Source organism: Netta rufina (genome assembly GCF_964035555.1).
Source record: "Netta rufina genome assembly, chromosome: 2".
In the NCBI taxonomy this organism is placed as follows: Eukaryota; Metazoa; Chordata; class Aves; order Anseriformes; family Anatidae; genus Netta; species Netta rufina.
In genome coordinates, this window is record NC_140124.1 from 113940543 (window position 1) to 113954891 (window position 14349).

Here is a 14349-nt window from a genome sequence, read left to right on the forward strand (position 1 = left end):
TAAAATGGTAAACGCAGAGAAGGCAACAGCAAGAATTACCAGAGGTCTACAAAACAGGGTCTGTGAGGAAAAATAAGACTAAGGTTACGCAGAGGGAAGGGGAAAATATATAGAAGTCTGATGTACAGGGGTAAAGATCAGTGTCTTTTTACTGACCACAGCAGATAGCAAAGGTAATGAGCTTAAACTCTTCCACAGTAAGAAACATTACTGGTAAGATATGGGGAAAATAAAGCTTTTAACCACATATGTCAAGAAGACACCAGATTAAATCCATGGGGAGGAATTGCAATTTCCATCAGTGGAAAACTTTTAAGAATTTGTAGAGAAATATCTGCCAGGAGTGACAGGTGTATAGCTGATCTTGCCCTGTGACTGACAAACAATTTAGATGACCACTGGATGTCCTGCCTGGCCTCATTTTGATTTATTTCTATGATAATATTACAAGATACCTTATAAAGTCCTTTGAAAAGCAACTAACTAGTGTTGCTTAGGATATATACATACTGCCATAACCCTTTTTGCCTTCCAGTCTTAACATACTGCAATACTCAACACAGAAATGGAAGAAGTGAGGAGCGCAGGTGGCCAGAACAACTTTGAGACTTCTAACACTTCCTAGGAAACTCCTCCAGGCTTTGGTTTGTTGTTCTTCCAAATATTTCAATGATGCTGCAAAAGGGGTCTTGACTAGGTCATACACAAACTCCTGCAGAATTGCTAAAAAAACAATTGTAGCGAATATTCCACTGCTATCAACACTGATGTTACTCAACTGATATGCTCCCCTTCAGTCACAGCCTCCCACAAACATTCTTGCAATTTCCTTTTACTTATTAGTAAACAACAGTAACTGAATTAGACAAGGATGGCTTTGCATTCAGCATAGGATAACCTTTTCTAACACATATTTTCAACATACTGTATTTCAGTACTGCAAAGACTCCATTACAAACAAATGAATGCCCTGTTAGAAACGACAATTGTGTAGAAGTGCTCATTTTCATGAATGCATCACAGTAAACTGTCCTTACCATCTGTTCCACCCACTAAATATAAATGCAAATAGAACACAATCCCCAAGTGTAACACAAGTAGTATGATGTATCCAAATTTAATGCCTGTATGTATACTCCTTTCTTTAATCAGTACAGAATACACTTCCACATTTTTTAAGTAACTCCAAACTGGAGTAACATTTTCCCCAGCTAATGCTTCATATTCTAAGGAATACCATGCATATGTAGATGATCCAAACTAAACCAAAATGTATGATTGCAAAGTCAGTAATATCGTACATTGGTAGATATTTTAATGGCATGAAGAGACCAAGAGAGTAATAGAAACTCAGGCTTAATTCTGAGTGCCAGAGTTACACATTTTCTGATTTACTTGACTGGCTACTTATTTACTTACAGGCTACTAAGGCAGCTTACCAACTTGTTGAAGAAATATGTATACTGTTCCTAGCATAACAGGCCAGCAGATCACTGTACATAGCCAGCATTGCCATGCTCAACCAAACCAAACCAACCAACCAAACAAATACCAAAGGAAAGACAAACAAACAAACAAACAACAACAAAAACATACCACCAGAACAAATTCTCTCTCCTGCATCCTTCCTAGTTTTAGGACCTTTACTGTAGGTCTCGAGTTTGTAGTGAGATTTAGGGAAATGTTTGAGAGTAGCATGGAAAGTAGCCACTCTCTGGAATTTGACCATACGCCTCTACCACATAGCTACTTGTAACTATGAGGGAGACAACGTTATGACAGAGCATATGCCAGTGCTTTTCATACTGTTTTTCTACAAAGACAGACATTTTGAATCCTTATGTAGCTGCTACCGTAGTCTGGGGAACCACTGGCCAAATCAGAAACAGAATGTGGAATATGAGAGTATGAGAGAGAAACACAAGCTTACAGATTTGGAAAAGAGATTAATCTCCAATATAGAGAATTACCTATGAAAAGTGTGGGAGGACCATGTTTCTACATCAAAGTATGAAAATCAAAATTGGAAAAGGACAGAAATCACTGAACACCTTAAACTTCACACAATGTCCCCTACTTTCCAAAGATTGTGCCTAAAGACTGAAGAATTTATCCTGAAATCCAAAAAAAAATCTAATGTATTCACTCTGTATTTGGCACCAGGCGCCATTTTGATGAAATATCTGGGGTTGGGGAAGAACGGATACATTAAATTATGTATCTCAGTTTTACATCTAGAGAAAAGTTACAGGAAATAACCTAAAATTGAACATATCTTTGTGCAGCAAAGTTGTAATACTGAAAGAGTATTTTCAGTTTTGAGTAATGCCATTTGATCAACATAGACACTAGGTATCCATCTGAGATCAATAAATATTCTGCAGGAAGATAATATATAAAAGCAAAATACAATTTCATGGGAGGCCGTGATACAATAAAGTTGCATGAAACAGCTCACCAGGAACTGGCAATGGACTATTTAACAAGCAACCTATGATATTTAGGAAGTAAAATATCTTCAAGCTATTTTACAGAATTGTTATATATAAAAATAGAACTAGGTCAGGTCACTAATAAAGAAAAACTATCTTATCACCACAAAAACAGACATTAAATATTTTTTAGGATTATCCAGCTACTATGAAAAGCTTGTTTGCTAATTTCGCCAATATGGCCACATAGCAAAAATATTTCTCTAAATGATTCAGCAGTCTGCTGAATGCAAAGGTCCTTTGTAAAGATAAAGAAACAGTTATGTAATTATTCTACTTTACTTTAGCTGAGACAAGAGTCTTAGTGAATACTACTGTTTCTGTTCCTTAGGGAACATTTCCAATTATGTTTCATGCAGAGCAGAAAAATCTGCCTATCACATGGAGCTATTGAGAATTTTCTCCTTGCATCTCTTCAGAGAAAATTCTGCATTAATTACAGATCAACATCCATGGATCTTGCTAAAAACATGGAAAATAAGAACCAGACACTATATCTACCACCTCAAGAGATGTAGCTTCAAAAATAATTAAGGATCCAGCTGAAGAAACAAATCAACCAAAGAATCAGAATCAATCAAAAATGATGTACCAAATCTCTATACGACATGGAATAACGCAAGTGAGGAAAAGAGGGTTAACTTCTAATAGGACGGATATGTAAGAAAAGATGCTATTCTCTTTGGGATTAAGTGTATTTGTTTGGTATTAGACTGCAAGCAAATTTAACAGGAAGAAATAATATTTGCTAACCCACCCCTTGCCATCCACCCAAAAATCATAATGCAGCAATCAGAAGCCAACTGCTATATGACCTCTCTGTCTGCGGTTGGTTAGGTCTGTCAAATTTAAAAAGCAACTACAGAAAAGCATTCTGGGAAAGAAAAAAAAAAAAAAAAAAAAAAGCCTATGGATTTTACAGGTAGCCAGAAAGAAAGATACCTTCTTGAGAAAGGGTCAACTTCTAAGTTTGAGAAAGGGACAGATATAAACCAGCAAAATACAACTTTTAAATAGAACACCGAGTTTACAAACATCTCAACATTAAGATAACAAATAAGATATTTATTCTACTCCTACTCACCTAAACCAGATTTTTTTAACCTCTTTAAGTGCTGGCTTGTTTGTTTCCCAGTTGGAGACTTTTGCCCATGTTTCATCTCTTTATCAGAACCATCTGCTTCACCATTTTTAGATTCAGATCCTTAGGAAAAAATAAAACACCCAAAACATGACACTGATGCACTTGCACCACCAGCCCCCCCTCCTCCCCCTTCCCCCTCCGTAAACAAAGCAAAAATAGGATTAAAAAAAATTGACATCTACTTGCTGAAAGGCAACACACCTTTCTGGTCACAATACAATTTCTCATCATCAGAGGAAATGGAAGAAAAAGATCAATAAATCAATTAAGTGCCAAAAACTAAAGTTTACTGAATACTACAGTCAATAAAAATGTTCACTGATCTAATAAAAATAATGTTTTCCTATAATGCACAAGAGATATCTTTAAAAATATTTTAACCCCAAGTTATAGGGCAGTAAAGCAATTTAAAGGTAAAAAAGGATCATTTTTCTGTGAAGCAACACTTACAGAAGAGAGATGCCTGGAAATACAATTGTCAATTTGTGTTAAACACAGACATAGAAATCGCTTAAAATGAAGAAACTTAACAACCAGAACTAAAGGTCAAGGTTATGCTGTGGTGATAAGAACAGCACCAGAACAAGAAAAGCTAACAAAAGGATCCTAGTATTGCAACACAGAATTGAGAGACAAATTCACATTCATAAAGAAGCTTGCCTTTTTTTCCCCCTCTCCTTTTTATGGCATTGAATACCAGCATGTGGTCCTCCATTAGAGTTCCAGAGCCAAACAAAATGTTACTTTGCATTCCTTCAAAGCTGCTGCTATTATCAATTGCCATTTTACTGTGTGCCTTCAGTTCTTTATTAAAATTAAAGAAAAATCCCTGTCCTTGCGTCACAGATTTTATAAGGAAATAAAGATGTTAAACAAAGCCTCCAAGTGGAAACATAATTTTCAGCAGTCCCTAGTTCTGCACGCTACACATCTGACTCAGAGGAAGGCTCTGTGACTAGCACTGATCTTGCAAATAGTCCTTTAGCTATTTACCTGAAGGTGAATCCGACTGCTCATCAGACACCTTTAATGGTGTCAAAACAACACGAGGAACAGTCTTGTTTACCATCATTGAGACTCCATTTCTTCTTTTCTGCTGTTGTCTTAAAGCCTACAAAAATGATAACAAAACATAAAAATGTAACAAAAAACACTGCTTGTAAGTGAATTACATGAGACATTTCTCTACCATTACACTGAATCTCTTAAAATAAGCATAATTTACATAGCTACTGACTTGCCAGACTTCACACTCGTCCCCTTTATGTCATTTTCCTTTAAAACATAAAATCAGGCTTTTGGTTATAAAGAGAAAGAAGATGCACCTTAGATCATTTTCCAATACAGTTTTGACAACAAAGAAGCACATAACTGTTTGCTCTACCTTAACAGCACAACATGATAACCCATGGAATGTGAAACTAAGACTGCCAAGTAAAAAAAACGTAAAATAAATGTTTCAAAACCAGAATAAAAATATATATGTCTGCACATCTCTCGCAGGTGCATCCTCTCCAGTATACTGCTCAGTCAATCAAGTTAACACAGAGTGTCATCAGTATGTACAGCATGTAAGGACTACAGTATTGATGCACTCACTCAGCCGTGAGTAGTGCTGCACAAAATCACTGAACATGGCAGGAATCATTTATTTTTGTGAAGGGAATCAGTCCTAATCTTGGAAACCTTGCAGCACTTGGCTTCTGCCTGCTTGACTTTGGGCATTAACCTTCAGAACACGAACATGATGGTGTTCTGGCAAATCTCGGGAAAAATGATACAAGAATAAATCTCTACAAATGGGAGTGCTTTGTGTTTCATAAATGGATCGACTACAGGGTTGATAATGTAATACCAAATATTTAAAGGTTAGAAATAACAAATACCTGCCAGATTGTTTTACGTGGAAAATGAAATCTCATTCAAAAGATCTTAAAATATACAAATACGAATGCTTGTCTATTAATACACTTGCAAGCATTAAAATTCTGGAATTAATCAGAATGGGCTGGGCTTAATACTGATCTCTTCTATCCTCCCATTTTCCTCCAGTCTTACTCTGCACTCTCTTTTTATAACTGCGATTTGTGTTACGATCTTGGGGGGGGGAGGGAAGGGATTTATTAAAGTAATACTATATCAACAAGGAACATATCTGAAACAAATTATTCCTGCAGTTTTATGAGCATGAATGACTTATGACTTAGAAGGTTAAAATCTGTAACTTCAATTAATCTGCAATATCTTTCCAAAATGTTCAGCTAAAAAATAATAATAATAATAAAAAAAAAGATTCCTGAAAAAAGAAATCAATATCACTCTATTCTTCTAAATAACACACTATACAACATAAAATACACCAAACCACATAAAAGCTGTTTCATTGATTAACCCGTTTTATAGTACACTTCTTAAAAGACACATAAGCACTGTGCAATAAAAAGCAAATTACAACACTCGAAATCAAACAAAGAGAAGAAGCTGGTCAGATCTGCACTGAACCAAAGACGCAAGCAGAAAGCAATAAAGAACAGCCTATACTTCAAACACTTCTGAGACAGAAAATTCACACTGGTATTGGGCAAGGACAGCCAGACTCATGGACACAAAATTCAAAAACATTAAAAATTCTCAAGTAGTAAATTCCCCCCCCCCCCCCCCAGATTCCAAAAACGTACCCCAGTGCACAGTTCTGCCAAGCTAGGTGTCAAACCAGGTGACCCTTGTTCAACAGTAATGCCACTTAGAGCGTAACAAATAGTCTACTAAAAATTAAGTGAAAAGACAGCCAACTGCTCTGATAACAATACACTGGTATAACCACAGCCCAGTCATTGTATTGTTGCCCCATGGCCTGATTTACATGATGAAGAACAAAGAGAAAATCATCCATCCTCTGTGACATCCTCCCTAGACAAATGAGTAAGTGCCCACACAATGCCCCATGTTTTCCTCCAACCTCCTTCTGGTCTTTCAAGACAACTTCCACCATTACCAAGGACCACAACCTCATTGCCAGCATCTTAGGGAAGCACCATTTTAATGATTTATACCACCACTGTGACAAAAGTAGATCCCTTGCAAAGCCTCACAGCCACTTATCCGTGCTTTAGACCCAATTGCCATGAAGGAGGGGGAGCAGGACGTGGCATACCTCCATCGTGACAGGCAGGCCACACTTCTCTGCCCCAGGTGACACACTCGCTGCCGGACCCAGTGTTTGCCAAGCAAATCTCTCACTTACCTTCTCTCTAGTTGTGGGAAGGCCATGTCTTGGCACTTCCAGGCAGCATGCTGTGCTCGCGTGGCTGTACAGAACCAAACTACCCATCCCACTATGTCTTGGGCAAGCCCCAAGAGCCACAAAGGCAAGAAACATGGTGGAGAGCAGGCAGATGCTGCTACCAGAACCATTCACATTGCGGCACAGCCCACTGCTGCGCTAGGGGCTAAGCACCTCAACATGAGAGACTGACGCACAAACCTTAAATACGATGTTTCCCTTTGATATATATTTGCTTTTTAGGGTTTCCTTTTTCCCCTAACATTCATTATTTTACTGCCTCCTCCATGTCCACAAAGCAGGGCCCATAGTTAAGTTCAGCTCTGTACAGGATGACCCAAGCTGGCAGAATAAACACATACACATGGACAGACAAAAGTCATGTTGTATAATGGCAAAAAAGTGAAAACTATGTGAACATGAAAATCTAAGTCAAAGTTTTATCACAAAATGCCAACAAATTATGCTGTGCCTAAAGAACATGATAATAATCATTCCTATGCCTCTCTATCTTTACATTTGTCAAAGGAAAGATATGAGGCAGAAGAGCAGAGTATTAAAGCATCAAGTAAATGATCTAACATTTGACATGTATGGTAAAGAGATGACTGAGATTTTGCCCAGTCATTCTGTTTAGTGGGAGAAATTATGAGAAATTATTCCTAGCTAATCACAACATTTTATTTTTTTTTTTGTATCTTTATTTTGGATGTAAAGCTGCAGGGTCCAAATTTGATGCTAGACAAGTCTTTTCATGAAAACAAAACACCAAGAGCAAGCCAGTATATGGAGAAGATGCAGACTGAAGTCTAGTTTCTAGTAAAGCCAAACACCAGAAGGAGTTAAGTATAAACCAAGGACATTGTGTGCAGTCTCTGCTGAGGACGAATATATAACTGCTCTACACTTCGCCTGAGGGATATTAATTTTAGGATACAAGACTACTGTAGGATAAGACAAGAATCTTGTATCCCAAGATTAATTCTACTTAGCTTGGAAGTCAATGGGATTACTCAGAGTGAAACACACACCAAATGCTTTGCTATATTGAGCCTTCAGTGTACCAAACTAATTTAGTGCTTTCCTTGTCTCCACAATCAGATAAATCTCTAGCTTTAGCTCTTCTGGTGAAGGGAATAAACACAAAGTAGATGAGTAAAATTTGTAACTACCACTGAGGAAAATGAGAAATTTTATGACTTATGCCAAAGAAAAATGGTTCCAGATCTCATTGTAGAAACAGAAACAGTAACTAACACAAACTACACCAGCATCTTTTACTGACAGAACGTTTTGCAACTCATCTATATTTAGAGATAAATGACCTCTTAGCTGAACTGCCCATGGATCTGCAAGAAAGAGCCAATAACTACCAAATGATAAGGTGTCACTTTTACTATTGAAAGTAAGATAGAAACACATATAGCATGTATGATAGCTTACATAATAATTATTTGTCTTTAATGAGATGAAACTCTGTTTACTTTTCAAATTTATTCAACCACTTCGTGCTAAATGCTTCAGATAAAAAAAAAAAAAAAAAAAAAAAAAAAAGCTGTGAGATGTAAATTCCTAGAACAGATCACTGTTAAAGTAGTCTGTAGAACATTCCTGTCGTCCTATCTGTATGGCACATAAATAAAACAGGAGAAAAGGAAAATGAAAGGTCATGTGGTATACAAGTTAAACATTAAAATCACCGCCAAAATATAGTACTTACATCCAGCTTTTCACAAGCAGATTTGCAAAGGACATCTGTGAATCTCTTGTACATAATGAGTATGGAGAATTCCCAATATTCCCATTCATAAAACAGAACCTGTGACCATCTGTTGAATAACACTGCCATGGTCATTATACAGGGGTTGGCATAATTAATTTGTTTAATAAAATTATTTTATTGCCAAAAACCTATCAATCCACTTTCATTCAAAGAACTCAACATAACACGAAAAAAAAAAAAAAGTTTTAAGAAAACACAAACTTGAAAGATACATGCCAAAAGAAAAATGTCATGCAATTAACAGAGATATTCTAATTCCAAGATGGTTTTCATAAACAGGTTACAAGAGCAGGTCTCCTCATTTTTGGGAAGTTTATGCCCCCGCTGGAATGTAGCAGTGTGTTGGAGGGCTCATGAATGCCATTATCTGTTCTTAAGAACAATCTTTTCATATATAGTTGATTTTGACATAGGAAAGACTTTTCCACCCATGTGACAAAATGGTAGACTCTCTTCAATAAAAAATAAATTTAAAAAAAAGTCTTTCCTGAACTAGAAATGAAAGGAAACAATATAGACTGAAAGGTAACTGAAGAGAGGGGAAAAATACACCCCCAAAAGAGCCCCAGAAGCAAAATGTCAGGCATTATGTTTTCATTTTACTGCTGCTTAGGATTTTTTTTTTAACTTTTTTTTTCCCACATCTTCTCAAATCGTAATGAAAAAACGCAGCATACAGATAAACCATTAATGCAGAAAACTACTTTCATTTGAGCTTAAATGCATGACATGCTGAGAATGTTAAAAATTAAGTTATTAACAACAAAGATATGTAACACTTGGCTGCATTAAGCAACATAGTCCCAGATTTCTATTTGTTCCATAAATGTCAGGTCTACATTCTGAAACTCGTATCGTGAAACATAACCTTTGAAATTTCACACATTATGGATCGGAAACATAAAGATATGGAAGTCTTGCATTCTGCCATGTAAAAAACACAAGCTATGATACACTGAGAAAAGTCTATTGCACAAAATAAATAACAACTCTACATTATGGTCATGGATCCTGAATTGGCAAGGATGAAACGAATTTATAGTTTATCACTGATTCACTTAACACCACCATAAAATTCACTCTTTGTCCCCTCTTTCACCCTCATTTTGTTAGTAAAATTAAGACAGACTTTAATTCCCACATCTCTCTTAAATTAAAATCTCAGTGGCAACCTGTTTCATGGGTACACAGAGCAGTTAAAATAAAACAGCAAGCACCACAAATCATGAAGAGTAAACACATTGATTCTATAACATTATTATTCTTGCGATGCCACCACTTCTTATAGTAAACATATATTAAAAGCAGTTATAAGCATGCAAATGTATGATTAAAACAATAATAAAGATCTCTCATGGAAGCTACTGCAAAATACAAAGTGTCATTCCTAAAGCACAGAATAGATTAGTATACTTCCAGCCAGACTCATATACCAAACCCAGCCAGACTCATACACCAAACATAACAGCACTGGTGCTAAGTGTACACAACTGATCAGTTGGAGATGAAAAGCAGTGGCAGAATAACTGGAAGTTTGGAGACCTAGGTTTTATTTTCAAATTCTTTTAATCACTTTTAGAATAAGTGTCTATGCTTGTCCAATACAATCCTCCTACCCCGTGACACTTCTTTTTTGGAATAGAAGTAATTTCTTGCCACATATTTGTTCTTTAGGTCCCAATAGTGGTCAGTCTTTACACACAGTTATAGTACACATTAACAACTGAATATTTTTCTGTGTATTAACCAACAGTGAAGTAAAGTGCTTGGCCATCTGTAGTGCAGAGAGAATACGTGCATTTCTGTGCATGTCCCTACACCTGCAAGCCAGTACCATCTTTTATAGGGGTACAACAACACATTCACAGCTACCACTGCTGCAGATCACAATCAACTGCAAAGTGTACTTTTTTTTTTTTGTTTTGCTTTCCCAACCACAGTACCAAACGAGAAGGACAAAAGTGCACAATGTGTTCAATGCCTGTTCTGACTTGCATGTGAATGGGAATGACGATGGCACATGCATTGACTCAATGACACTTTTTTTCCGAAGAGAAGAGTATGCTTAAAAAATAAACAAAATCATGTATTAAACTAGTAACAACTATCAGCTGAAAGGTGCTTTATGGGAAAGCCTGCTTCTTTGCACAACACACACATATAGCGAAGAAAACAGTTTGCATAAAGCAGTTAAAAAAACAAAATAAAAACCGCAACATCCATAGAAAATTTTGAAACAATCATCAATGTTTTCTTTCAGGTCAAATTTACAAATATACTCTTGCAAAAGGTGCAAAATATAGTGAGGGGACTACAAGGCCATCCTACCATTCTCCTGACAAAAACATCCTCTCACACTACCTCTCAATGAGACGGGCACCAATTTACATTGAACCAACGTAAGCAGTTAAACTGTAATGTCTTTATGCCAGACATTCCTACTCCAGCCTGCATTCTACATGCCCTATACTCTGAGGACACAGTCTGCTGAGGACCTACCCAAAAGTTCCTATAAAAGCACTGGTACATCACTGCTTGTCAGCATTTTCAGAGGCCTGAAGATTTGTGTGCCATTGCAACTCCTGTCTTTCCCTGAAAAGGCCAACCATTGCACTTCAAAAATTGAGGCCAGGTTCATTTCCTCCTGGGTCTATGTTATGTTATAGAACATTCAAATCAAAAGCTGTTCTTTACATACGGCCCAGCAGAAGATACTCACTTAGAGACTCATTGCCAGTGTATGGAAAAATCATGCAACATCATTAGAAAAGCTTGACTATTGTGCCCAGTACCCAACAAAATGCGAGTCTCATCTACAGTGACGGCAGTTGTCATTAGGACAGTAGTTATGACCAATCCATCTTAAATAGTACCCTAAGTTACTTAAAATAAATGTTATCAGAAAAGTGAACTGCTTATAACTTGAGCACTGCCATCAGCTTGGCTGACTGATACTTGGGACGAGAAACAGCAGCTACATACCAGAACTACGCATGAATTTTCAACATATATTTGGGAAGAAGATTCCACTATGTAGGGGTGGTAAATGTAACCAAAATTAATGTTCATGGGCATATTTTTGGTGAGGGGCTCTGTCCTACAGTGAAGCAGAGTGGGCAACAATGCTTCAACATGGTAGTGATATAAAGTTGCTTTAAAATTCTTAAATATTTCTCAGAGGAATGAATTCTGAAAACCACATTTATTAAAACAGAAAACATGCAGGACAGCTGCAAAAAGCATGCTATGCAAACAACCCCACAGGGAAAACAAGCAGAATGCCCCAGCAACTGGGAGTTAATTACTAAAAAGCAGTACAAAAAGAATACAGGGATCATGTGGATTCCTGCCCCTTCCTTTCCATCACAAGTAAGGGCTGAGGACCATGGAGATGACCAAGAAGAAAGTCCCATAAACACTGTGTTGTGTCTTACCAAAGCACTGTGTTGAGCAGCTGGTACATGCTGCCCATGCATAGGGACCTTTAGAGGGACATACCGTGCAGCCTGCCTTCGGGCAATGCATGTACTCCCTGAAGAGCTCCTGCTGGAACTCTTGCTCTTCCAGCTTCTTTTCCCCATTATGCAGTCTCCCTGCCATAGTTTCTCTGTCCTCTTCCCTAGACTTGTCTTGGCAATCAGAAAATCAGTTTAGTTTATCATCTTCAAAATTCCATTTTCCTGAACGCATTTTGTAAATTCCACTGTCCCTTCCCATGTCTCTCTAGTAGTCAAAAAGCAACATGTTTTTCTTGTTTTCCATTTGTTGACAGGAAAATTTGTCAAGAATCGTCACTTATGTTGCCAGACATCTGATCAAATGCTTCAGCTAGGGAGCCAGAATTCTCCAATTGTGTCCTTGGTAAATCTGTAGTATCTGAAATGAAACATAGGAAAATGGTTAACACAGACACTGAGACAGTGCAACAAACTCTCTATTACCAAGGAATTCAGTACAAGAAATCTCTCTCAGTTCACACTGGAGTTTCAAAGACTTTCAGGAAGACACCCGGTGCTCAAACTCTTTGTGATCAGGACAAAATCATAACGATCTCCTCTGTCATCTTTATTTCTTCAGGGGAGGAGAAAGGAAAGGAGGGCAGGCAAATATATCAGGCTTGCATCACAACATATGAGTGAGTAGTTCTTCAGTGAGTCAAAGGACAGACACCACAGACAGACTCATACTGGATTACTTTCCAAGGACAGCAAAATGCTTCAGGATAACTTGTATTCAAGGCTGTATTCAAGGAGAGAAGTCCTAACAGAATGAGTGTGGAGGGAGCAAGACTGGTGAGTTTGCTCTTGTTCTTCTCCCAAAGCAAGATAAGCGGTGTGCCTGAGGTGAAGAAAGGAAAGCAAATCCACACCAGCACCAAGGGAGTTCAGGATTCTACCACCAGTGCCAACCTAGGCACTTGGACGCCTGTGTCCTTAAAAAAAACAAACAAACAAACAAATGAACAAAAAACTGATAACTAGTCCTGTGAATTTGGGCAAATCAGGGCTAAATTACACTGTTTGCCATTCTGCTCTGAAATTTAGTTTTCTGTTGCTTCAGAAAGACTGTAGATTTGTTTCTAATGATAATAATTATGGATGTGCTTGAAAATTCAGCCTGAAACGTTATTTGGAGCTTTACAGGTCTCATGTACTGTAATTCAGGAGCAATACATGAGCCAAACTGCAACTTCCCCCACAGCTCTCTTACTGCTTGGGGCCTGACAGCATCCAATGTTAAAAAAAATTAAAAAAAAAGGAAAAAAAAAGAAAAAGGGCATACAGTTGCCACTTTTGCTGTAAGAACAAATTATATGGATGGGTGCTTCCTTCTCCATGAAAAACTGCATCTACCCACTTTATGAATAAAATAGTGGCACATATTACGAACCCAGCCACCAAGCATGCAGACAAAGCCCAAAGTTAAGAAAAACAAAACAAAGCAGCAGCAGTAACATACCTTGTGTAGATTCCCTTATTTCCTGAGCTTCTCTCCTCCCAAACCCACTTGGCTGCTGTCTCTGGAGTTCTGTCTCTACAAAGAGATCTGGATGCCCAGCACAGTCTCAGACATGTCCTGGTCTGTATTCAGATTCTGAGTCTGAATGAAGTATCCTTCTCTTCTCCCAACAGAAAATTTATGGGTACCCTTCTCGGTGCTGATTCCAAAGTGCCAAAAGTGAGGCAGGATTTTCTTCCATGTCTGGGAGGTCTAATATCATCCCAGACATCGTTATATTGCATCTTCAAGTTCTTTATCCTCTCTTGGATACTGCCCCAGGAACCAACTGGTACACTGATGGACAAGGTGCTCTTATACTTGGCTATCAGAGTCCAACAGACACTAACACCACCTCAATGTCCTGGATATTCACACATGCTCAGTGTTACCTACTTGAGGCCAGTTTGCAGGTATGATCGTTTCTTCTGAGAAATGTTCCAAGAACATCTTGATAGATACAGACAAATCTGTACATAGCGAAGACTTCCAAAAAAGTATCACCTCAAGTCAATGGAACAGAAACTGGACCAGAGAGGAGCATGGTAGACACTACGCCATGACTTGATGTCCATACTTGAGTTAGCCTTGTCCAGAGCAAGAATAATTCACACAGTAGTGTGATCATGTACCACTGTTAGCAGATGCA

At 37.7% G+C, this 14349-nt stretch overlaps 1 protein-coding gene across 2 annotated transcripts in view; it reads right to left on the reverse strand.

Annotated features, from left to right (window-relative positions):
- ASXL3 (ASXL transcriptional regulator 3) overlaps positions 1–14349 on the reverse strand; it is a gene marked incomplete at its 3' end in the record, with an annotated part of 124766 nt that overhangs the window by 39973 nt on the left and 70444 nt on the right. Inside the window, exons 1-3 of one of the 2 annotated variants that reach the window (XM_084281417.1) lie at positions 12201–12327; positions 4630–4747; positions 3577–3696 (exon numbers count right to left, since the gene is read on the reverse strand). In XM_084281417.1, the coding sequence (XP_084137543.1) occupies positions 3577–3696; positions 4630–4747; positions 12201–12302 (340 nt within the window). In that variant the 5' untranslated portion in view covers positions 12303–12327. Of the gene's footprint in view, positions 1–3576; positions 3697–4629; positions 4748–12200; positions 12328–14349 lie in introns of those variants that run through there. The other variant, XM_084281416.1, reaches the window with a different exon arrangement.